The sequence below is a fragment of the Melospiza melodia genome, chromosome 20, assembly GCF_035770615.1.
Source record: "Melospiza melodia melodia isolate bMelMel2 chromosome 20, bMelMel2.pri, whole genome shotgun sequence".
NCBI classification, from domain to species: Eukaryota; Metazoa; Chordata; class Aves; order Passeriformes; family Passerellidae; genus Melospiza; species Melospiza melodia.
In genome coordinates this window covers 4454199-4480786 of record NC_086213.1, presented here as the reverse complement: position 1 = coordinate 4480786, position 26588 = coordinate 4454199, and the positions used below count along the sequence as shown (strand labels likewise).

The following is a 26588-nucleotide window of genomic DNA, read 5'->3' as shown; positions in this document are numbered from 1 at the left end:
AGCCCAAAACTCTGCTGTTTAAACCCCAATAATAATGGAATATTACCACAGTAATAGTTAGACTTCATTGTGAAAAACATGAGGTTAAAGTTGCACTTAAATATGCAAAACTCCTACTCTAAATAGCACTACCACTCATGTGACCTCTATCCCAAGCCATCAGAAAGGCTGTAAGGTTATAAACTTGAACACATAAAAAATCCAAACACGTATTTGCTTCCCTCTAGGGCTTTGGGACCAGGACTGGAATCATCAGCATGAGGGCAGAGCAGAGACTCATTTGGTAATGGGTCTGTAATTCAGTGTGAGCAGAGAAGCAGAGACCAAACCTTGCAGTGGAGCTACTGCTGCTTCTTCATAAAGTGCAGCATTCAGGGACATTTACAGTGCAGAGCTCACAACTCTGGATTCTGTTTCTTAGCTGACCTGAAAGCAGATAAAACCACAGGTACTGCGAAAGACTCCACAGGTGTTTGTCTGAAGGCTGTGGGAGGAGTTGTTTATTTTGGGAAGTTGCCCTTTCTTTCCTGTTGAAGAAAGCAAATCTGTGTTTTCTCTGGGTCACACACATGCCACAAGCATGCAGAGATAGCCTTTTTCATGACTGACATAGGCACATGGGCTTTTTTACATCCATTTGCAAAAGCAAACACACTGTTCCTTTAAGGATGTTTACAGAACAGGCAAACCTCTGTTGTTATTTTGTCTTGAGTTTGCCATTCTTTTAGAAAGTTAAGGCTCCATCTGGTAACACCATGAGGTGGTAAAAAGCCAGGAAGAAACAAAGGTTTAATAAAGTTTCACTTAACACTTGCACTTATTTCTTTAGTGTATATAAGAGTGTGGAGTTGAAACACTCTGCATTTGACTTCAGCACCTGAGGTAGGCAGGCCAGAAGCAAAACTCTATTAATATGACCTCAGTTTTATTTCACTGCCATTCAGTGAGGACAATACCAAATTTCACAGATATTTGTTACTCCATCCACTTATGCTGAAATGAGAAACCTCACCACACAGTGCCAGAGAAAGAATTGCCTAGTCAAAATAAGGCAATCCTGATACACAGTTTTGCAACCTGCCCACCACACTATGAATTCTCACACAGAGCTGTGGAAATGTGCAAAGGCAGAATTGTCTCTGAAAAGGGGATGATTTTGAGATATGAGAAGTCCAGGCCATCTCTGTGCACTCATGGTCTCTCCATCTCCAGGAAATGAATGCATGCAGCCTGCAGAGTTTAATTCTCTTTTGGTTTATTACTATTTAAAAATCAGGTTTTGTATCCCCTTCTACAGAGGCTTCACCTTCCAACAGAACATACAAAAAAATACACACAATAGAAAAAAAAAGATAGGTAGGTAAGTTGCTTTATACAAACAGGTCCCTAAGAACCCAAAAAGGCTAAAACAGGCTCGGTTTCAATAGAAGCAGGCCCATAAATAGGCAAGAGACTTCATTCAAGTAGGGAAAGAGTCATCCATCCTCACCTAAGATCCTTTCTTGCTCCACTGAAGACAATGGGAGGATTCCCAGCACCTTCAGTAGAAGCAGGATTGGGATTCATCAGAGCCAATGGCAAACTTCTCTGCTCCTTCCCTTCCAAGGCACTGTCTCTTCCATATGGCGTGCAGCCAGGGAAAAATACCAGTTTTCCTGGCTCATCCCACACTCATGTTTCAGTTGTTCACTCTACAAGACATCTAAGAACAGCCTTTTATTTTCTCTCTTACTCTGGTATTTGCACTAATTGCAGCAAACTTTCAGATTACAACAGTACCGAAGAAAAATTCTGAGCCCAAGAGCAAGGCTTGGTTGATTCCTCAAGAGCCAGCAGTCAGTCTGACAACTTTGCAGAGGGCATGTAAAATTAGCCTGGAGAAGGCACCAGTTTGTAGACACAGCAGCCAAAAAGGTATTAGCAAGCATGAGATTGATTTATTATAAAATCACTTACCCAAGGTCACTATGTGACTGCAGGATGCTCAAGAGCATTTATGGCTGCCAGTGGCTGCATGAAGTGACTCCATGGTCCACATGGAACACAGGAGCTGGGAGGGAGTCACTGGAGCATCACTGAGACTCCAGTTACCTCCCTCCTTCAGCATATCCTGGCTCAGAGCACTTCCAGGTCTCCAAAATTGCAGTACAAGTGTGGAGGCCGCCCAGGAAAAGCTTCGTTCACATAAACCCTGAGAGCAGATCAACAGTGCCAGGCAGTCTTTAAATAAATTTAAATATCACAACTTTCAGGAAAAATGTGGCCAAATGTTTGTTTAACTTTGCATTACATCTGAAGTCAGTGAGGCCAAACATTTGTGACAGAGTTCAGCAACACAATTGTGCAGCACAATATGGCACATCAATTAAATATTGGCACGTTCTCACCCAAAGGTTATCATCATCTCATCTCACAGACAGGAACACAGACAGGAAGAGGCTAGAGATGACACAGAGAGTTAATGCTTGGCAAACAGGCCATCAGTGCCTGCCACCACAGAGTGCACAGCTGTGGTTTTTCACTATGTGCCATAACCAATGCAACCATCAGCACAACCCCTGACAGCCAGGGCTGCATCACTGCAGTTATGGCACAGCACTCTTTTACAGTGCTGCTTTCTCTTTTCAGTTCTTAGCCAAATAGCTCCTGTTTGTTTTACAGCCAACAGCCCTTGCAGAGCTGCACACATCCAAGCAGGATGCACAGGATGTGAGGAGGGTGAGGATGAGGATGAAAGCAGCAGGCACAGAGCACTTTGCAGTGCTGGTACCTGTGGCTGCAGCCCAGCAGCACTGCTGCCCCTCCCTCTGGATCCTCTGGAACATGCTGCCCTCTCACAGGGCCAGGGAGCTGCAGCACACTGGGCTGGAAGCCAAATCAGTTCCCAAGGGCTCATTCACAACAGCTGAAGGATCTTGTTTTGAAAAGGATGTTCAGGATTAAAAAACGTGGCTCTTTCAAGAGACACTGGAGTATTCCAGAATTTGTTTTCAAGTTTTCCTTGTGGGTTTATTTTTTCCCCCCTCTTTGCTCATTTGTTTTGTCTCTCAGGGTAGAATTGAGAGCTTAAGCTCAGAAATTCACTGTGAGCTTCTGCTCTGTTCAAATAAAATACAGGTATTGTGCCCAAGAAAAAGGGGAGCAGTACTAAGCTGGCTTAATTTACATTTGGGTATTGACAATGCTGTTAAGGTATAATTATAATGCTGAACAAGCCAGCACATTGTGTTGTTTGGCACTTGCTCTCAGACTTTATGCCATGGTGACAATTGAAAATATTTTATTATTTTGGTGGGTGGTAAAGAAAAACCTTTCCTGTTTCACTACTTAGAATTTTGGTGGCTGTTTTTTACTTTGTCCATTTTTCTCTCATGAAACCCAAGGAGAACTCTTGCTCTCCATTCATTCTTCCAACACTGAAGTCTGGAGTTCCTTTGAAATTTACTTTGGCATCTACTTCCTCAAGCAAGCACCTTAAAAAAAATTAAAGCTGAAAGTGGTACCCCACTCCCGACTCAAGACGTAAGTTTAGATACTGAATTCTAGGAACAAAGATTTAGTGAAAAAACAAGACACTAAAGTTACAACAGAGCCTACAAAATCTAGGTTAGCTTTCATACTAGCAATTCAATTAGTTGAGTTATAGACATTCAGTTACACAGCTCTTCTATTCAAGTCATTCCTTACTGCTGACAGCAGTTGAGGGAGGAACAATAATTTCAGGGAATACATGGGAAATAACAAATATTCCCTAAGTCACTGGCACTCAAACAGGTCTAAAATTGTGACTGGGCATTTACAATTATTCAAAAGATTGGTAGGAAGACCAACTCCACACCATCTTAATAGTTCTAGGCTTTAAAAACCAAAAAAACCCATCCCCCCAACATATAATACTTTGCCCTACTATAATTAAGGCACTGGATTGAGAGAAGGAAAAATCTGTGTTCAATTTCTGGTTCTGCTATCAATTTCCCATATCATCATGGGCAAATCACTTAGGATTGAGAGCTCCCATGCACATTGCCATGTGTCAGGTGAGCCACACTGTTTGCACACATTTAAGACATGACAAATGCAAGGTCACGTCACCTAATTTAACTGAGTAGAGAATAAATTCACATTAAATTGCTTCACCTTACATTTGTTCTGGATTAACATTTATCAATTCAGGCAACAAAAGCCTGAGAAGTTTGTGCCCTCCCATTTAAGACAACACTTAAGCATGCATGCAAGTGGTTTTTAGTCCTTAATCTTTCACTCATTCTCTTATAAGCATCTATTCCTTTCTTGTCTTTAATATTTAGATTATGAACGACTGAAGATGTTTTCATCATACCTAATACACAAGGCTTGAGCCTCAGATGAGAGTTATGGGACTCCTATAATACAAACAAATACTACAAGTCTGATGATTTAAATTTGCATGAACTGAACTTTCATTCTTAATATGTGCACCAACTCAAACATTGGCTTGCAGTCCCTGCAAAGGGGAAGGCAAGGAAGGGAGAGTGGCCCAAATCAGAACTATCATCTACACACCAATTAAAAATCAAATGTCATGGCAACAAGCTGCAGCTCAAGGCATGTTACATACTTCCCTTTGAACTCTGGACTTGTGAGGCTGAGTTCTCTCTTTGGATCTGTCTCGTGTTCTATAAGAAACAGGCATTTCCCAAAGTACACAATAGAGAGAATTTGCATGTAGATTAAATTACTGTCCAGAATGGAACAGTATGCCCCCAAAGAAGCAAAAAGCACTGAAAACACAGCACAGCTAAAGATCTGCCCAATTTCCTGCTGGCACTGGGCTGCACCAGCCTCCTGTGTTGGTACAAATCTCTCCCATTTACACCAGGATGATCTAGAACTGTCATTTCAGGATTGTTAACCTCCTGCCTAATTGTTTCCCTGTCCACTAGACTGAGAAGTAAGTAGTTTTCATTCAATGTATTCATGACAACTTAGTAAGCATTTTCTTTGACAAGCAGAATACACAGTGTTTTTGAAGGCTTGGTTTTCAGATAAAGGCTTTTGTTTCACCAGGTCAAATTCTGTAGCATTCAAAATTAAATTCTGATAGATACAGCCAAAACTCAGCCCACTTGTAACACTAAAGTCAGGGGAAATAAATGTAGGATGAAAGTGTTCTGTACTCTGGACTTGCTTTTGGAGTTTTGATTAATGCACCTTTGAGTGCATGTAGGAACACTGGGGACAAAAACTTCTGTCTCTCAGCACACAGCCTCAGTTCAACAGAAATTTCCCTTGTGGATTAATTATGAGCTATTAGTAAATCAGTGACTGCAGCTGCATTTGCTAATCCCAACAAATTGTTGTGCTGACTGGAAAGCCTCTCTCCTGATTTGCTCAGGAGCTTACACGGTTGTCTCAGCACTAGATTTGTAAGGTATTTTAAAAAGTTTTGTCACTTGTCTAAGATATTCTGTTTTTACCTGTCTACTAATCTTACCAGTACAAGAGCAATTCCATGAAGCTTTAGTGGTGGGGTTTGTTTGTTTCACTGCTTTTTCCTTTTAAATGAGGCTCATACCTATTGCAGGATTCTGGGAGGAGATGACTGGAGAAGAACATGTCCTTCAGTCTCCCAACACAGATTAATAGCAAAACATCAAGTCCACTGCAACATGCTCTCAATTTAGAAAGTGCTGGTGCTATAAAGAGAAAGCCATGGATTATTCATCCTTGATTTATAATAGTGGAGAGCAAGTACAAAAAGTAGCTTCTTACAAGAGGGAATCTGGGTCTTCTAACTCTGTAGAATTTAGAATGTAATTCCAAAATCCATATACTTACAAAGGCCTCTCTAATTCTAACATAAAACCAAATTTGGAATATCAGTGAAGCATCAGCTGCAGGGTTTGGGTTAGAAGCACCTGGGCAATGCAGGCAGTGGCACAAGAACACTTTGTGCATGTTTGCACACACAAATCTCCTGCAGCAAATGAGAACCTGGTCCAAGAGGGTCTGCTCCAGCACTGCACTAATGATGGAGGCAGATATTGTCTCATGGGATGCATGTTTGGGGCAGGACATGGGCTCTCAGAATGGCCTTTTTGGAAACATTCAATACACAAAGCGGTTTACCAAATCACTACTTAAACCTTTGCTCAATAACTCTCTCAACAATTGTGATGTAGAGAAGATTCTTCACAGATATGAAAATAAGGAATAAATTCAGGAAACTGTTCTTTGTGACTTTGAGCATCAACAGCAGAACCATAATTAAAACTCAGAGTATTCCTAACTCCTAACCCTGTGTTAAACAACATTTATACCTGGGTTTGGTACATAAAACCATGACTAGTTACATGGAAGGAAAGGGAGGGTCAAGAAAGGACATTATTTCTGCACAAGTGGTATTTTCAGATTAAATGGAATGTCCAACAGCCTGGAGTGCAGCTTCTTTGCATTTTGTAATCAATTATTTTTCAAAGAGATGCTGTTTGCAATTCTCACCTCATTTGGAAAAGAAAGGAGTAACAGTGGCTTTTGCAAACCTGACTAGAGACAGGTCAGGAGAGCACAACTGGCCAAAAAGCCCAGCTCACTGAGAATACAGCACAGTGCAGAGTGGGATTCACATTTCATTACTGGCTCTCATTTGCACACCTTTTGGACAGGTGGCCAAACTGCTCAAAAACCAGACAAAACGAGGGGATGCAAAGTAACATACTAACTTCTTTAATAGAGTCCAATCCAATTAAATCAAAATCACTCTGTGAACCCCTGGGTTTATTCACACTAAACAAGTCAGTGGTACATAGTGTTAACCCGATAGCTGATCGTGTTCATCCCCTAGGTCCCCACATGAAAAATGAGCACCAGTCAACCAGACTGTAATGGTATTTTTCCTTCCTTTTTTTTTTTCTTTTTTTTTTTATTTTAATAAAAACTATTTCTTTCATAGACTTAAAACAACCAACTAGCCAAGTTATTAATTATAGTACATCTAAAAAAAAAAAAATCTCATACTAACCCTAATGTGACTGCTGCTTTACGAGTGCTCTGTGTACCGCCTTAGACTGGCTTTTCAGTAGCAATTCACTACAACAGGTCCTAAAATAATAATAATAATAATAAAGAATTAAAAACCTGACAGCAAGTTTAATGGTCAAAAGTAATAAAAACAACCTGTTCTGTAAGGTGATTTTTCTCAGCAGTTCAGTCCTGCTGCAGCACTCACAGCCTCACAAAGGCAGAAGGGGATCAAATTCTCTCACCTTCTTTAAATGTTTCTGGTTTTAAAAGGACAACTGCATTGTAACCTGCTAGGAACCATGGGGCATTTTACTTAACATTATTTTCAATAATGGGTCTGTTTTTTAAACTTACTGTTTTTCTGGGGGAGTTTAGGGAGGGCAGGGGAATAGAGGGAGAACAAAATCACAGCTCCCTGTAGCTGCAGCTCCCCGGGTGCCTCGGTCACTAGGACTGTCTCATCTCAGACCAGTGCTGGTAACTCCTGATTACTCTCAAAGAACACGAGGAAAACACCACCAGCAGCCTCTAAAGCTCCATTTGTTTTGGGTCATATCTCCTATTCAAGGCCACCATCTTCTGTAATTTATCAGCTAAAGAAGCATTTTCTCCCTCTCCCCAGTGAAGGTTTAAAGGTGGGGTAGGGCATGAGACAAAGAAGGAAGCTAAAATGAATAAAAAATTCTCAGCTATAGAACCAAATTTCATTATTTCCTTTCATTCACAGCATCTTATCATCAGAGCCAGACTGCTGCTTTGCTTTAAGATCCAACTGATCTCATTTCCCCTCTGGCCCCATTGGTTGCTGGTCGACCTCTGGATCCACAAGGGATGATGCAAATGCTGACTGGACGATCTGAAACCCAAAGGACTCCAGAAGAGACATGTTCTGTTGGGGTGAGAAGGGGGATCCCAGAGCAGGACCCAGGTCCCCCAGAGGGCCACCAAGGGCCCTGACGTGCACTTTCTGTATGTGTTTGTTCAGATAAGACTTGGATCTGAAAAAGCTGCCGCATTCGGGGCACGGGTACTTCTTCTCTCCTTCCATCTCCATTTTGTTTTTGCTGACTGCCAGGTCACACGAGAAGGACCCATTGGTGCTCTGCTTCTCAGGAGTCTTGAGGTCACTGGTGTCAGAGAGGTCTCCATATGAATCAGAACTCTCAGTCGGGTCCGAATGTGAACATTTCTGGCCTTCTACGGGAAAAAGAAAAGAGAGAAGTTCTCAGAATCTTGGCTCCCAAAGGAAGATAATTTAGCATGCATTAAAATAAATTAGATTGGTTACCACCTGATCACATGAATGCCTGTCACAACAGAGTGATACACACTTAACATCCAATCCCTCACATCCTAGAGCCCTTGAGCACAGGTCCCCTTTCCAAACCACCAGGCTGCTATCAGAGCAACAGCTGGGGTTTCATCAGGGATTTGTCATGGTACTGAATGCAACCATAATGGCTGGTTCATACAACACTTCTTGAATCCCAAGGATGTCTCACAATGTTTACACCTCAGACACTACAAAAGGATGGTCCTAATGATGAGTTTTCAACTGTGTAATTCACTTGCACACTCCTGAAATGCTGTTGATACTTTGGGGGAGAGCCTAGAAACTTCATGAAGTACAACAGGCTGCAGCAAGATGTGAAGAAACCTGGAAACATTCAGCAAAACATCAGGGAGCTACTGCAATTTAAGAAGTGCAATTCCATTTAGTCTCAAGAAACTCTTTTTCACAAGTGCAACACTGTTAGAAGTTAACTTCACAACCTAAAATTGTTCTATCTTTAAATACTGCAGTGTGAAAAACAGCAGAGAGGTTAGGGACATTATTTAAGTTATTTGGATATATTTCCTGGCAAAGCCCCTGGTATGTTTGGAGTCTTCCCATTCTCCTCTGGCATTATGCCAGGGAAGTTTGTCCACACTTTTTTGCTCAGTGCATGTGAATGAGCGTGAGAAACCCAGACACTAAAGGAGTCTCTGAATACAAACAGGCTGTATCTACTATTAACTCTGAGAGACCAAAGAACCACTTGGCACAACCCAAAAGACAGATTTGCTCTGGACTCAGCATTACAAACCTAACAGGATATGCATGAAATCAATACACCACTGAGCTGGAATAAATCTCTTGTTAAGTCAGCACACCACCCAAAACTAAAGGGCTTCTGTAGTAACTCTATCAAGACTTCAACAGAAAAATTACACAACTCAAGCTTTCTGCTGGCACAGTGTTTGTTCAACCCAGCCCTCTGTGTTCTCCTGGGCAAGAAAAAAACAGAACAACCATGGCTTTGAAGAATTTTCTGATGTTTCACTTTCACCAGGAATACTGACAGCTCAAACCAGGAAGCAAAAAGCTATTCTACACAGGCAAACACACTGCTTTACTTATTCAGAAGTTAAGCAGTGCTTAACTTGGCTATGCTTACAATAACAACTTTTTCTCCCCACCCAGTTAAATGAATGTCAAAACAAGAAAGCACTGGTACTATCATCATCCTTCACCTCTCCTCCCCAACAATGCATTTAGAAGGGTAAGTTTAGCTACAGACAGCTGGCTGCATGTACAGTATGGCTCCTGGCAAAACCACAAACGGGCTTTGACTGACGCAAGACTCAAGGGGAGTGGGACTAACAAATTTGCCCTCAGGCAAAATTAAGATGCTGACTGCTCCAAGGAAGAGGGTCAAGATGAACTAACATGGCTTTTTCAATCTCCCAAACTGAAGAAGCTGCCAAAGCTTCACATACTCTCCTGTGCCCATTTCCTTCCCCTAGACTTGTTAAATCAGCTGTGCAATGACAGGTATGATATCCTACATGGTGCTATGGAATTTCCCTGCATCTCCCTAAGCTTCTCTCCAGCATTTCCCTGTCCTTCCTCCCTCCCGTTTCTCGTGCCCAGCCCGACACCCACACCACAAAGCCCTGCCCAGAGCAGCAAGGTGCAGAGCAGGAGTCTCTTGCCTTTGATGCCATAGGTCCTGACGCAGTGGAACGCTGCTCCCCCATTCGGGATGGGCTCCTGGTGCCTGGAGACCTGGGGAAGGGGAACACCGTGGTGGGTTTTAACATGGACCTTTAAGTAGGAGGCAGAGGAGAAACCTAAACAAGATAAAAGGAGATGAGATCCTGCCACCAGCAAAGACACACATCTGCCTTCCCTGTTCCTTTAATCTTTCTCTTGCTCCTGCTCCCTATTTTAAAGCTGCTGTTCCACCAGTTCCCTGTGACATGCTCACGTAGGAGTCCTGTCATCCTCAGGCAGAAATGCAATGCACACTTTTCATCAGACTGAGTTTGCTTTTTGTTAGTCACAAAGAGAGAGCAGCCTCCTTAAAAACAAATTCTGTGTAAGCAAACCTAGCAGGTGACATGAAATTTCTGGAAAAGAGGCAGAAGAGACATCATACAAAAAGGCACCCACGTCTCTTCACCATTTTTCTGCTGGTTTATTTTTTAGTTAAAAATATTTTTGTCATCTGATAATACATTGGAAGATAGTTCCAATTAGTTGATTTTGTGCTCTTAGGGTCTGAAGGAATGCTATCTATTGAGAACCCTTGTTGGTTTAGTGTGCTTTTCCCCTTAGGTTTCTATAGCACTTATAGCAACTTCTAGAAGGCAGAAAGCTGAAACTATTGACTTTTTAAGGTATACACTTTTGCTCAATAGTAGTTTTTGAAAAATATTTCCTGCAGTCAGCTCACCCTGAGTTTAAAAAAATATACTAGAACTCATATTTTGTCTACAGTTAACAAAAAGTACTAAAAATAAATTTCAGTATTTTTATTAGCTCTTGATCTGTAAGCACCAAACACTGAAAATAAAAACATATATATCAAACAATTGATTTCTGAACAAAGCAGGTTTTTACATTTGTGTGTGTGCTTTTTAAAATGTTTCTTCAAGTCTCATGTTGGTTTTTTTTTTTAATGCAAGGAATTATCTCACATATACTTTGAAAGTTTTTAAATTCAACCTGAATAAGATTTGCAGTCACTACTAGCACATTGGACCATATAGGAGGCAGAGCTTTAAAGACTTCCTACAGAGGTAAAGCTGCCACCACCAAGCAGCTTAATTTTCTGTTATACTTTGAACAGAGTATTATGGCACTTTCTTGTTAGAAATATTTCCCACTAACAACTAAGAGCACAACACAAGGTTCACCAGTGCAGACCCAGAGATGCAGGTTCCCCTTCTGGAGAGAGAAAACCCAAGCCCTAGATTTTTTTTAAACCAATATAGCATTTGCAGCACAAGCCCTTGCAAGAGAACTTTCATAACAATATTTTCCTTAAAATATGAGTAGATATTCTACCAGAAAGCCATTTTTATAGTGATATAACTGCATTTACATTTGATGATATATAGTAATATATTAGGAATGCTGCAAAGCAAGTACTACACACCTCTCTGGGGTGGATTTTCTGACTGCAGCTGTTAGTTTCAGGTGCTGAATTTAATAATGAATGTGGCTTTACACTAGATTTCCCTGTGTCTAGCACACAGAATACCCCTCTACCCTGACTTTTATCCAGAGGTTATTAAGAATTATGTATACAGGACCTGCAAAGCAAGAACTCCACAGCAAGCTGCTGAAGGGAAAAGGGGCAGGCTGCTGAGAATGAACCAGAGGTAGATACTGTGCACCCCTGAGCTGAAGATAAAAGTACAGAAAGTAGATCAATCACAACTGATAAAACCAAGAACATGTGACTCTCAAAATACAATGGAGCAGAATCACCAAGGCCAAGTGATGCAGGGAATTCATGTAAGGATATTATCCTCTGAAATAATGCAAGGCCTACCCTCAGATACAAAATGCTGCATTGAAAATCTCACTGGGCAGCACGAGAATATATTCCTACAAATACCAAAAATTCACTGCAGAGCTGAAAGAACAGTCTTTGACTGGCAGAGCAAAGGGCACAGTGTACAGATACAATGGTGACACTTCCACCTGAGAGGTGCTTTCCTTATTTCACACATGTGGCTAATAACCACATGCATGCTGAGATCAACCTCTCATGCAGCAATGCATTAAAATCTCCCTGCCAGCCATTAAAAAAGGACTACATGCAGGTATTCAGTGCTTTTCTACACCAAACTGACACAGGAAAATCTGAACTTGTAATCTCTGCACAGAGGGTTTTTTTCTGAACTCTGCAGTTCTATTTGTAGAGTTCATTGTTTTACAGAATGGAAACTGCTGCAAAGTGTGTTAGCTCCCCTTTATGCACTTGGCAGATGAACATGTGAGTCATCAACTTCCATCAAAACCCTAAGAATGCAAACTGCTTCATGGGAAACTGGTTCAAGGGAGACTTTTCTGGGGTTGTTTTCATCCTAATTTTCTCCTGAAGCACTTAGGACTGGCCTTTTTATCTCCACCAGACTTTAATTATGAATGCCTGTCCTAGGAAGATGGGGGTTTATAAACCATAATCCTTCACTCTTAAAATCTCTTTCAGAGCAAAGTCAGAGGATAAAGTGGCAGTATTTTTCAGAGCAGGAATGTATTTATTGCTTTACTCATACACATCTCTCCCCTTTGCAAAACATTATTTCTTCATACCAGAAGAACCAATATTAAAAACATGTATAGAGAGGAAATGATCTCCTTTATATAAATGGGACCTGTCCCTTGATCTCTTAGATAAGGTCTATAAGGAGATAAACTATAGAAATAATTGCAGGATGATCCTTGTTCAAAAATTGTAATTTGGATTTAGCTGGAACATGAGGAGAATGTTTTTACTTTATTTACTGCATTCTGTCCCCCGTGAATGTACAAGAACTCAGTGTGAAAAAATAAATCCTCATTTGTGATTGGAATATTTACCCTTTTCCTAACTAATTTAATTCTGTGAAACAAACAATGTGTATGTGTTTGAAACACAACCCCAAGTTCTGAGTTGCAGGTGTCATTACTAAGTACCAAAGTCATTAATCTCTGGAATACTTTGAAAAAGCCCAACCAAGCAAATAAAGTTCCTAAGGATGGTAAAAGACTGTGTGAGAACACAACAGGAGCACATCTTCTTTATTTAAACCAATTAAAGAGAATTTGTCTAAAAATGTGAGGCTTGAGGATTCATTTTTTAAGCACATTTTAGACAAATTCTTTAAGAAAAAAAACCAACAACAACAAAATACCAAACCAAAAAAGAAAAAGAAACAACCCCCAAAATCCCAGGGGGAAAAAACCCAACACAAAACTCCCCAGAACCACTTCACTGTTTCCCTGATTTAACAAGATTTAATTGCTTCCATGATTACTCCAAGCATAAAGACCTCAAGTAAGAACACAACCTGGAAAAAACAACTCACAGCTGGTAGTTTTTTAAAATTATACCACAACATTGTAAGAGAAATAGGTGTGATAAAGAAATGAGCGACATGACATGGCAAACTACTGGCTACAGCTTTCTGCCAGGTACTGGGTTCCATCCCCATCTCCTAAAGCCATCAAACCTTTAAAACAACACCAGACACCTCATTAAGGTCCACAGCAAAGCCTTCAGTCCAGTGGGATAAACTCAGGGAGTTTGAGGCTGTCATTAACACCACGAATGTCACCTTTCCATCCACTTTTTTTTTTTTTTTTTTAAAGTGGCCAACATCCAAAATTCTCTCCACAAGCAGCTTGAGCTTGCAGAGCATTCTTGCTTGACAATTACTATATCCAGAGGCTGACAATTACTATATCCAGAACCAGCTAAGTTTCAATTAAAAAATACAGCAGCACATTAGCCACGGGAAGAATAAACAAAATCTCTCTGCACAAGCACCCCAGCCATGGCACAGCTGTGACCAGGTTACTGTGTGTGCCTTCTGACTGCACCAGTGCCTATCAAACAGATATTTCTAATCCAGAAATCTTCCATTAGACTTCATCTTGCCAGGCTCTACGGTTTAAAAAAGAATTATTTAAAACAATGAACATTATACTTTGATTCTAGAACACCTGGGATTAAAAATTCTGCTGTCATTGATCATAAACCTATTATCAAAATTTACAGCATAAAACAATGAGTTTACAACACAGCTGTTTGATAAATCCAGTCTGTAGCTTACCCTTCCTATGAATTTTAACACTTCCTATGAAATTTAACATTATTCAGTATTCATAATTACATGTTTTAAATCCTGATGCAAACTGAAATTCACAGCAGACAATTGTGACAACTCCCAGAAAAACACAAACTGTAAGAAGAAAGTAGTTGCTTAAAGTTTGCTGTACAACAGGTTCCCTATCCTTCTACAGAAGTATATATTTTATTTCAATTCCCACTGTACATTTAGACTTGTAAAATGTGAATAAACCACTCAGTCATTTTATTGTTTGAATGCCGGGTCTGTCTTTGTCACTCTGGCTCCATTTCCAAAGAGCTGCAGTGACATCCAGTGGTAGTTAAGTTGAAATTCAAGCTTACAAATCGTGGAAACAAGACAATTCCTCCCAGCCCATCTGAGTTTCTGTCTGGCACTATGTTCACCGGGAGGGGAGCAGGATAGCACCTGGATCTCAAACAATATCTTCCATGTTGTTGCCACAAAAAGAATCAGGATAAGCTTAAACTTCTGTTTTTCAGAAGCCAGGCCTTCTGAAAAGGAGGGCAAGCTCCATTTCACACCATCTACCTGGAGCTTCAAAACCTGAAGATTTTCAACCCAGATGTCTGTTCCATTCACACTGATAACATCACTTTCAGGATTTACAGACTGTTCAACTAGGAAACACCTCCCTTGCAATTTAATGTTGATTACTCATCAACTCCACAAGCTCCCTGTACAGTCTGCACATTAAACACAGAAGAACTTTATTTTCTCAAAAGATTTCACCTCTCTTTAACTAGAAAAAAGAACACATGTCAAGAAAAAGACTCATCAGAAAAAACAAATCCCAAAACACAGCAGCAATCTCTTCTAACACCTACTAGCTATGTATACCTGTGTGAGCCAAAAAGGCATTTTGAACTTGTCAATCAATCCCTTAAAAAAAAACCACCAGTAAGTCAAAAATAATTTTTCCAGCTTGCCTTACATCCCACAAAGCCTAAATTTCCAACTCTCTCCAACTGAAGAGTACCAAAAAAGATGGAAAAGCTTCACAAGCTTAGTCATATGGTTTAGTTTTACATAGTGCTGCACGGAGCAGAGTTGGACTTGGTGATCTTTATGGGTCCCTTCCAACAGTGAAAAATTGTATTTGTACAAATAAAGGTAAACCACATTCCTAGTGCTCCTTACAAAGCATGTTTTAGAAATGTACATTAGTACAAAGCAATTAAGAGGAAGAGCAGCTTGACTCTGTTGCACCAGGAGGTTAAGTAATACTTAGTAACACAATGTAGATTTATGTTCAATGTATGATTTTCAACTTGATGTGTATTTTAAAGATACAAAAACATTCTTCCAAACTGACTGCAAGGGCTCAAGTCTGGTTAGGTACAGAAAAAAAAAAAAAAGAAGATATGTGTTGAACAGCAGCAATGCAAGCAAGCATGGTTATTGTAGAGGGATCTGGCTATTTAGCAAATAAAATTTGCTTCAGATTTCTTTGGGAGCCATGTGAAAAGGCCAGACCTGTGCTCCATCAGTTCCAGGGTTAAGGATTCAGCAGGAAAAGCAGAGTATGGACGCAAACAGGGTACAACCTCCTCCTGCTGCAGAGAGTCACGCAGCCTTACAGCTCCCCTCGGGTGCTGCCCATCCCAGTGCAATTAAAACCAGTTTCTTCATTACCTCGGTTACAGATAGTGCAGAAGTTGCTTGGTCCTTCACTATGCTTCTTCAAGTGATCTGCCATGTATGCTGCTCTCAGGTACTTCCCACACACCTGGCACGGGACCTTGTCCTCGTGGCAGGCCAGGTGTGAGCGCAGCCGGTCCCGCGTGGCAAAGGAAGCATTGCAGGTCTGCAGGTGTAACACAACCATGTCAGTCATCAGCTCTGCTGGCAGCACTGATATTGCTGAATATATTTAGCATTCTTTAGAGTAAATACCTTAGGTACTGTGCATGATGATGCATATAATGCATTTTCCCCCAGATAAAAAATTCAGAACACCAACACATTGCACAAGTTGTAATGTTACCACTCAAAAGAATTAAAGCAGCAAGAAAACAGCTCTGACACACTACAGACAGTAAAACTTACTCCAAGATAGACTTGTAAGGTTTTAGCTCCTTTCTGAGGATAAAGATATTAAAATTTTAAGTAATATTTAACAAAAGAAGTAGCAGAAACCACTTTGCTGTGTTTACAATAAGTTCTGCCATTTTACTGAGCCATTACAATCACTTTAAACCACTCAAATGTCCTCTCTGTCATTTTCCTCAATTCTACTCTTTGATGACATAAATCTAACTTCAGTACACAGAATTCTTTTGGAGTGTGAAGACATACAAACAAAGGATCACAGAATTATCTGGGATGACAACATGACAAGAGACAGTGGAAGAGTCACTCTGGTATCCACAGCAGCAGTGCAGACAAACTGTAGCAGTGAAGCCTCAAAACTGAGCAGATATCAAAATAACTGCATGACATTGTAATTTGTTTTAACTTACCCCTGGTCAAGGTATCATATTCCAATACTGCCACAAAACAAGCTTGATTTGGCATAAGGTAATATTGATTCTATTTGCCCACTTTCCAGCTGAAATCTGCACGGTAAGTGAAGCTCCCTCCCGTTTTTCTAACCCCAGCAATGGGCAGGCAGGCTGTGCCCACAGCCTGTTCCAGTGGCCTGCCAGGTCTGAAAGGCTTGCTCTGTCTCTAAGGTGTGAAGGGAAATAAGTCACCAGCAATATGCTGCACAAGGGATTAGGGTTATAGTCTAAACCATTTCACAAGTGCAAGAGGAGAAACAAAAGCAAACACACATCAGAACAACCAGACCAAGCCAGAGCAGTGACATTCAAGAGTGTACAGTGTTTTGTTTACACCAACTTCATATAAAATATCACAGTTTTAAGAGATATAACCAGAAACCCCCCAAAAATAATATGAGGCTGCTCACTGTCTTGGGAACTGGATATAAACTGTATTTTTAAATACCAGTGTGTAATTAAACCACTGTTTCAATAGAGATAAGACTTGTTAAAGTAACAATCTTAGTAAAATTCCAAAATTATAATTCAAGTAAGTGGAACTGATAATACAGAAGAGAATAATGTAATTACATAGAATTCAGTTAATCAAGAGCTTAATCCAAAAACCACTGAAGGCAGCTGAAAAGCACCTATCAATCTCACCAGGCTTTACACTCACTCGATCCTGTGAGATGCTGAAGTGTGGAAAACTCCCATGGAGCTGAGGCTGCTCTGCAGCAAGTACAAGACTTAACACCCCAGAGGATCAGGACTTAATGAAATTGAAAGGGCAACAGTAAAATTATCTGGATTTCTGCAACATGCACAGTTTAACTATGCCCACCAGACAAAGATGTATAAATTACAAGTATTGAGGTTTAAGAGGCAAATTCTTAAACATGAAAGATTTCTCTTCATTTGTGATCTCAGTACACAGCACTGAGCAAAACAGGTGCAGCTTTCACTTACTAAAGTGTTCTTAGAGGTAAGCACTCTCTTAAGGCAGGATTGCAGCACTGATGCCAATCAATCTGCTGGCTATCAGCTGAAGATATATCACTAGAGTATCAACAATGACAGCCCAGAGATCCATCATCAATAACTCTAAATGGAGCCACAGGCAGGTCCATACCTGAGCATTGGGAGTGCTTTAGCCAATGAGAAGCAGACCAGAGACAAATCACATAAATACAGCGATGCCAAAGTAAAACCAAATCTATCCCACAGTGAACTTAACAAGTTGAAAGCTTAGGCAAAAGCAATATAAAAATTTATGTGTTTGATTTCTCACTGCTGCTGCTGAGTTGTGTAAAGCTCACCTTTGGATAAGCTATATAATAAATATATCTGCAACAAAGCTTAAAAACAATAATTAAGTCCAGTGGAAAAAGCAAGAACCAGTTTAGCTGAATCATAACAATGGGAGACAGGACTAGGGTTAAAGAAAATCCCAAAGTTAATATTCAAATAGTTAATATTTATAAAAGGTATAGAGAAAAAAAAAGTTTTATTTTATGAAAGATGTGAAGTGCTAAATGAGTGCTAAGTATTTGTCATTAATTGTTAATCATAGAAGAAAACTCTCCAGTGCTTTCCTATCAAACATTGCACAGGTATATAAATAGATCAAAAAGAATATATAAAGTTTAAAAACATTGCTTAAGAAATACCTCTTGAAGTTTCAACTTTTCTATGGATGTGGATGTCTCTGAGCTTATTCCATGGTGGCTGCCATTTTCCTGCTAATAGGCAGGAAGTAAGAGAAATTAGGACAGGAAGAAACTCATTCTGCATTGAAATCAATGGGATACGCACTGGACTTGGGATGCCAATTAAGTTGTGCTTTACTTTAACCAGCATTTTTAATTTTATTTAATTTGCCTGATGAACAACCTGTCTTGTCTCTGAGAGGAGCAAACTTGTGTTTTCTCCCCTTGTTCTTTCACGTGCCCAGATTTTCAGATCACTGCTCCCAGACTGCAGCCTGACTTTCACACATTGACAGCTTCACCCCATCCCATGGGAGCAGAAACTGAGCTGCCCCATTCTGGCCACAAACCAGACTCACTCCTTCTCCTGCAGCCAGAACTCAACTGCCAGACTGGGGAAAAAAGTATAAATTCACCAGTGCAACAATCCAGGGGAAAAGATCCAGAGTGCCATTTGCCTGGACACCAAAGCAGCTTCCTGGATCTGATTTCTCAGCTGCTTTGGCTCTGTGGAGATGTTCCCTAATCTGAGTCTACATTAACAGCAATGGCAAAGCTGGAGTAAGGCTTTGGCATCAGGTGTAGAGGTGCTGTAAGTCAGGATACTTGTGAGAGATCTGTGAAGCACAGCTGTTATTTCAGGGGATGAGTGCAGGATTACAAACTGAGCACTGAAAACTATTGCTGTTGATGTTCAGCTTAAAATTGTCCTGTTTCTCATACTTTCATTCATTCTGAAGTTGGGTTGACACCTTCCCACTTTTTGGTACTCCAAAGTGTGCTGTGATGCCACACCAACAAAACATTATCACCAGTTTGCAAAGATACCTTAGAGCTCAGGTAAATGGCCAGTTTGTTTAAATCATAACAGAGCACAAATTTCAAAAATGCCATTACAATAGAGGATTCTGGAGTGCTCTGCTGTTTATGTAAAGGGCCAGTTTGTTTAAATCATAACAGAGCACAAATTTCAAAAATGCCATTACAATAAAGGATTCTGGAGTGCTCTGCTGTTTATGGAGTAATTCTCTTTTCCAGTAAACATAAACAAAGCATGACAATAACAGGAATTTTCAACAGGAACTAAACAGACTCAAAAAGGATCCTCAAGGCTGTTCAGGCTGCTCTCAGAGGGAGGTAATTTGCCAAACTAAATCAATGGAAAAAGAGAATGGAAAATGGGCAAACAACATGCCAATATTAAGCTATTTTCCTTCTTGGTGGCCAGATCCTATGTTAGATACATATAAAGGAACAGATGCATAACTGATTATGAGATAATCACAGGGAGAACATCATCAATTTATTCATCAGTTTTCATATTTGGAACAAGTTCTCAGTGACTGCATCCCCTCTGTGGTTTCTACAATGTACAGCAGATCTGTGGATATTATTCAAGAAGACTTTCTAAATCTGACAGGATATTGCAAAGCATTTTCTCCAAAGATACAACAGGTCATTAAATTTTCTGCACCTTAAGATTCACGAAAATTGCAGGCCTAAGCAATCAAAAATCAAGAACAACCCAAGCCTGAAGGACAATCTCAACTCTGTCTTGATGATTGTAACCTATAGCCTGTACCTTTAGCTGAAATGAGCAGTGCAGACAGTATTATGGCACTTTAGATAACACACAGTAAGAAAGACTGCTCTTGGAAACTGCCATCACAAAATACATGTGTGCAAGGAAATGGAGTTGAGCTTGGCTGTGCCATCTTAGCTTCCATGTTTCTTTACTTCTGAGCTCTTAGTGTATCCTCTGATTCACACAGTTTGTATTTAATATTCTTAAATCAAGGTTAAACTATAAAAGAATTATCAGTCATCAGCTAGCAAAGGACAATTCTCAGCTATCTGTGCTATCTGTGAAAGTGTTCAGCCAGTAATCTTGGTATCAGCTGAGTGTCTGTTCCTGTTGGGATGTAAACATTCATCATCAGTTCACTGTCCCCACACTCTGAATTCTTTTTAGGAGTGGAATTTTCTGGTTTGTATAAATCTGTAACCATAAATCATCTCAAGACACTTGAGCCAATGTAAGGCTTTATGCAGTTAAATCAATGTGACAGCTCTATGGCCTTTCAAATGAGCTGGGCTTTCACAGATCATATGGATGTCAACAGAAACCTTTAGATGGCTCCAGCTGTCTGGAAAACTTCTCAGGATTCTTAAAATTTCAACATGTTTCAAAACTCTCACAATTTGAAGGAAATACAGGCGTGTAAAAACGTGCAACAATGCAGATCAGGAGGCAGCAATCATGTAGGATTGTCTAGCTTCATAAAACAGGGTTAAATATTTTAGAAGAAAAAAATCCACTAACCTTCACTGTCCTCAAAAGAAAAAAAAATAATAGAGTCTTGCTTCAGCTTCTTTAGACAAATATTAAATATTTCTTCAGAAGCCAAGCATGGAGATTGTTAGCCCAACAACTGTTTTAAAAGTTTGCCCAACATCTCTCTGATGGCAATGTGTGATGGTGGAAGCTGATTCTCAACTTTGTGTTAATTGATACTTCCAGGCACCTTTTAAATCTTTCTATAAATGGATTACAAAGTATCTTCCTTCATTTGATCTTTCCAACCTTATTAACTATAAAAAACCATATACAACATTATGACATTGTACAACAAAGGATATTGTGATGTCATTATTCATATTCTCCCTGAGACAGAAAAAGCTTCCAATTTTGCTCAGTGCAATGTTCTGAAGGCTATGCAATTTTACAAAATAGTATCTTGACAAGTTATGATAATTACAATTTACTAATTTTTTTGGAAGTTATTCTAAAAAAAATGAAGTCAGCATTGGAGCCTCCTGATGGCAACAACTGCAATTAAAAAAAAGGGAGGGAATCATCAGTGACAGGGACTCCAAGCCCAGTGGCTGGGTGAGAGATCCAGGGTGAGACTGGGACAGCACAGCAGGGAAGAACAGTGGTGGAAGGGGGAGAGGCAGGAGCACCAAAGGTGTAGATGAGGTGAGAGGGGAAGGGAGGGATGTAAAGCAGATGTCACTGTGGAACACTGTTCTTTACACACATTTGTCCCAAATCACATATACATGGTATTTCAAAATTGTCTGCACACATAAAGGCAATGCCAAAGATTACCCAAACATCAATCTAAACCCCTGTGGCTCCTACCTGACACTTGTGAGGTCTCTCTGAGGTATGCACCTGTTTGATGTGTCCATTCAAGTGGTCTGGCCTTAAAGGAAAACACACATAAGCACACTTAAAACAAGTACTAAAGTTACAATTTTAACACCAAAGAAAAGAAGAAAAAAAAAAAAAGAAAAATTATCCCAGTGCTGTATCTATTATGACAATTGTAGTGATATTTAACTTTCCAAGAACCAGATTGTCAACAACTGGGACTCTATCTTGTTATCTACCCTCTGCAACTTGCTAAAAAGCAGCATTTTCTCAGGAAGAAATCATGACTGAATGATCAGAGGAAACAGGAAATACAAGTTATGATTTTCAAGCCTGCATGTTCCCATCCAAAATCCTATTTTAGACCTTAACAATCAGGGCACTTTGATTTACAGCGCTGAATATTTGAAAATCACACCCTTTTGGTTTATGTCCTCAACACAGATGTAAAAAGCCAACTTTAAGCACCTCTTGCAAAAAGACTACCTAAACTCTGTTGCTGTGATACATTTTCCACCTGCAAGATGAAAAAACACTCCTAACTTACAACTTGGTAGGGAGACTGCATTAATACAAATAAAGTGCTCTGAACGTTCCAACTAGAAGGTGCGATGGAGAGCAAATCATTACTGAAGAAAGTTAGAGCATTCTTCACAACCAGCAAAGCCTACTTGGAAGAAGAAAGGACTGAAGAGCTGCAGATTGTCCTGGTGGGAGTTTCTCCTAGTGGGAAGAAAGCTTTTCATTGTATGAGACCAAAACTGCTTGGAAACAAGTTCTCCACGCTCTCCTCCCCCAACTCGCCGGCCGCACCAATGAGAGGGCGCGGGATGGAATTCACGCCCTGCAGACACGAACAGGCCGGACTGTGCAGCGGGGCTGGGGCGGTGCGACCGGACAGACGGGTTGGGGTCCCTGGGTACCTCCAGCCCAGCAACCTCAGTGCTGCGCTGCTGAACGCAGGAAAGGACACTAAAATTACACATCACACTTCCATCTTCCTCTGGCTGCTCTCGGGAGTGAATACTGAAACTTAAAGAGTCTCTAGTTTTCATTCATACTTCGGTTTTACAGATACGCGAACGGGTTTGTTGTTAACTTTTGTAACAGCATTCCCGCCTGTTCTCATGAACTTGCTGAGGAAAACAAGAACTCAACGTGGATGTCTCACTTCCCCTTAATGACAAAAACCTTTCATACAGCAACAGCAGAAATCTTTAAGTGTCAATGAAAACAATGAAACTTGGCACACGATCCCGGGTAGCGCTATAGTAAGAAAAGTACTTTCACTTCTAGCCACAGCTGAGATTTTCATTTTGTGACCTTCCATCACTCAATCCGCAGTCCTTATAAAGATGCATCCCTAATTACTGCCGATTTAAAAAGGGAGAGCGGGGGGGCTACATTTTCATAAATTATTTCAATAACAGGAAGTCCCTCTATCAAAAAGAGAGCTGGGGCAAAATTCCACAATTTACACAGCCTGGTGGCCTTTTGAGTTGTTTTCAGATCTCGAGTCCTTGCCTCACGTCAGAGCAAATCAAGTGCCGTGGAAAACCGACTGCTGGTACAGAAATAGCAGAGCACATCCCCCTCCCCCCACTACTTCTACACTCAAAGCGAGCGGCAAACTTCCAAAAAAGTTTCAAATTCATTAACTCAAGACTATAAGATACCACTATCACAACTACGTGTACCAAACTACTTTTTACATTAGCTCCCACAAACAGCGACAACAAAAATCAGCAACATTAAATGCACAGATCTTACGTATGTTGCAGGGCAGAAACAGGATCCCCTTCAGAAGGATGTAAACCCAAAGGACACAAAGATCATGTATTAAAAGATACTTGATGCTGCAGCCTTTGAAATCTCACCTCTTCCTTCACATTTGGGTGATAAAAAACATTACGAACTAAGAGAAATGAAGGGAAGTTAAGAAAAAGAAAATTTAAAATGGATACGAGAAAAATATTAATCTTGAGATGTATTATTTTGCACTTCAACAGCACCTTCAAGCTACCTACACATCAGCGATCTCAAGGCACTTCTGTGAGGCAGGTAATTATTTCTATACCCATTTCACAGAAGAGTCATTTGAGGCAGAGCCTGACTGACTTGCCCAAGGACACGCACACACCAGCTCTGGGACAAAGCTGGGAACGTTAGCCAGAAGCCACTGACTCCCAGTTCAATGGCTTCGTTACTTTTAAACCCTTCCCAGAGACTGCAGAACAGCATCTCAGAGGAAATGATGGAAGTCTCATTCCTTTAAACATTCTAAAGTGGAATAGTCAAACTATCCAAAGCACATTTCCAAGGGACAGGAAAGTCAGCTCCCTAGGTCTCTGTGTGTGTCAATGTCCATACAAGCACTCTCTTACCTGGAAAAGCCTTTTCCACAGCTCTGGCAGATGTAGGGCTTTCCCACAGAGCCATCATGCGATCGAACATGATAGGACATCCTGTCTTTCCGCTTGAACCTCAAGCCACACACCGGACAAGAGTAAGGCTTTTCGCCAGAGTGTGACAGCTTGTGCCGGTTCAGGTGGTACACGTCCCGAAAAATCTTGCCACAGATCTCACAGGCCACCTGTTTCCTCGTCCTGCTTCTTTTTCGAGGCGCGTCGGGGTCGTCCTGACCAGGAACACCATTTTCACCCAGCCGTGGGGGTGGGATGTCTATGTAGCCCAGCTGTAAGCTCGTCACCCCATGTTGGGCCTCGTGCTGCCGAAGACGATTGGCATCCGTGAACACCTTCCCACAGAGACCACAAGGCAGGATCCCAGCCTCCCGCAGGCCCCCTGGGCTACCGAACATCATGGAGTCCAAGAGATTGGCTTTACGGGGACGCCCTCTGCCCCTCTTGGTGCTTAAAGTGGGGGCACTAGCAGCAACATTCTGGAAGGGTGAGGCCAGCAGCGGCGGGGACAGAGGTCCTGCCACCATGGGCAGGCGGTCCACACCCTGCAGGACAGGGAGGGAGGACTGCGCAGCGCTGAGCGCAGCCCGCGTGGCCTCGTCTTCAGGCATGCCAGCGATGCCATTGCCATTGGGCGCCAAAGCGGCACCGTTGGTCATGTCAAGAGGGAAGCCGAGGTCGGCAGCCCCCGGACGGAAGAGCATGATGTCAGGGCGTGCGGGGGGCACGAGGAGCTGCACGTTGGACTGCTTGATGACCTCCTGGCAGATGTCGATCACGGAGCGCATCAGCAGGAACTTGGCGGCCGTCATGAGCTCCGGGAAGCTCTCCAGCCGCACCACGATGCGCGACGTGTAGGCGAAGTCCAGGATGTCTCCGAACACCTTGGAGCTGATGGTGTGCATCTCCAGCTCCCGCCCGCCCCCGGGGGCGCCGCCGGTCGCCGCCGCAGCCCCGCCGGCCGCCGCCTCCGCCGCGCTCCCCTCCGCGCCGCCGCCGCCGCCACCTGCGCCGTCGCCGAGCTGCGCGCTGAACACCGACTCGAAGTACTCGCTGCAAGCGGCCAGCACGGCGCGGTGCGCCGGGAAGCTCTCGTCGCCCACGCGTAGGAGCACGTCGCAGAAGCGGCCGCCGTTCTTGCGCTGCTGGTTGAGGCTGTGCAGCACGTCGGCGCTGTGCCGGCTCACCTGGTAGGTGTAGCAGCCCGCCGAGGGGCCGCAGGCGGCGGCCTCGCTCACCCGCTCCATGGGGGCTGCGCCGCCCCGCCGGCGCCCGCAGGGGGCGCGCGCGCTCTCGGGCCGCCCGGCGGCGCGCGCCGCCTCCTCCTGCTCGTTCCCCGCCCCTGCCCGGGCCGGCGGCGCGCGCGCGGCGCTCCCTGCACAGCGCGAGGGGCTCGCGCGGCGCGGGGGGGGGCGAGACAAAAGGCTCGGGCGGCCGAGGCGCGCGCGCGGCCGCGCGAGCCCCGCCCGGGCCCGGCCGCCACGAGGCGCTGCGGCCGCGGAGCCGCCGCGGGAAGGGGCGTGCGCGGCGCGGCGGCTGCAGCCGGGAGGGACGGGGGTCCGGCGGCGGCTCCGGGCTGCCGGCTCCGTCCGTCCCTGTGTGTTTGGAGCGGAGGAAAGATGGCAGCGGCTGCACTTCCTCTTGCACTTTCACCCCTGGGGGGAGGAGAAGGAGGGGGCGATACCACCCCCCCTACAAAAATCCAGCGGGGGCCCCCCGGCTGCTGCTCCCCGACCGAGCGCCGCCGCCGCCGGCCCCGGTCCGGGCCCCGCCCGCTTCGACGCACCCTCACCACCGGCGCCGCAAACTTTCCTCTCTTCTTTGGACGAGAAGACCCCCACCCTATTCGCGGAGACCCCCCCTCCAGCCACTCGGGCTCCCCCCTGCCCCCCCGCTTCCTGCCCCCCTCCCTCCCCGCATCCGCCAATGCAAGAGCAGCCAGAGCCAGCAGGCCGGCCCCCACCCCGCCCGCCCGCGGAGGCTGGGGGCTGCAGTCTCCCCCTTCCCCAGCACCGATCCTCCAATGCCGAGCCGGCAGCGAGGCCCCCCCCCCTGCGGCTCACGGGGGTGGTGGGGCTGCGCTCGCCCCCTCCCCCAAATATCCGGGCTGCAGCTCGCCCCCGAGACCCCCCTCCCGCTGGAGAGAGGAGGAGGGGCCGGCGGGGGGGGCTGCAGGCAACCTTCCCCCCTCCCCAGGCGCGAATCGTCCAATGCAAACCCTCCCGGAGCTGCAGAGGCGCAGAGCGGCCCCCACCTCCTCGGCTCGCCTGAGGAGAGCCGATCCCAGAGGGGCCAGGGGCTGCAGCGCAGACCGGCCTCCCCCCGCTCTTTCATTGCATTTCTCACCCCCATCCCCCGTACGCGATCAACTCTCAGCCTCGCTAGAAGAGCGCGGCGCCGGCATTGTGGGGGAGGGAAGGGGTACAGCGGGAATTCTTGCAGTGCGAAAATGCCCTCCCCCTGGGAGCGGCTGGGAGGAACGGTACCCGCGGGCCGGGGGCTGCGGGAGGCACGCGCACCTCAGAGCCCCGGGTGCGTCCATGTTGGGGAAGCGGCTGCCCGCGGAGCCCCTCCCGCGCTCCCGGGGTTCCCACGGCGCCCGGAGCGCCCCACGCCCCAGCGCGGCGAGGCTCCCGCTCCCTCGAGTTACCCTTCCCGGGCCCAGGTTAAACGCTCCGAAATG

At 43.5% G+C, this 26588-nt stretch overlaps 1 protein-coding gene across 6 annotated transcripts; it reads right to left on the bottom strand.

The window, feature by feature from the left end:
- Nucleotides 1–1044: 1044 nt before the first annotated feature.
- PATZ1 (POZ/BTB and AT hook containing zinc finger 1) lies at nt 1045–25152 on the bottom strand. 6 transcript variants are annotated; one of them, XM_063172972.1, is made up of 6 exons: nt 23867–25152; nt 21471–21534; nt 18287–18358; nt 15766–15937; nt 9979–10116; nt 1045–8199 (listed from the first exon to the last, which is right to left on the bottom strand). In XM_063172972.1, exons 1-6 carry the CDS (start codon nt 25150–25152, stop codon nt 7781–7783), a joined length of 2151 nt encoding a protein of 716 aa, XP_063029042.1. In that variant the 3' UTR covers nt 1045–7780. The 6 variants fall into 6 exon arrangements, with proteins under 6 accessions (XP_063029042.1, XP_063029043.1, XP_063029045.1 ...); XM_063172973.1 differs by having other exon boundaries at nt 18287–18355; XM_063172975.1 differs by lacking the exon at nt 9979–10116.
- Nucleotides 25153–26588: the final 1436 nt, after the last annotated feature.

Coding starts and splice junctions, on each gene's coding strand:
- PATZ1 (XM_063172972.1), bottom strand. CDS start 25,152: ATGGAGCGGGTGAGCGAGGCCGCCGCCTGCGGCCCCTCGGCGGGCTGC. Junction 21,535..23,866: donor TGTGGAAAAGGCTTTTCCAG/GTAAGAGAGTGC, acceptor TTTTCCTTTAAG/GCCAGACCACTTGAATGGAC. Junction 18,359..21,470: donor AGAGACCTCACAAGTGTCAG/GTAGGAGCCACA, acceptor CCTGCCTATTAG/CAGGAAAATGGCAGCCACCA.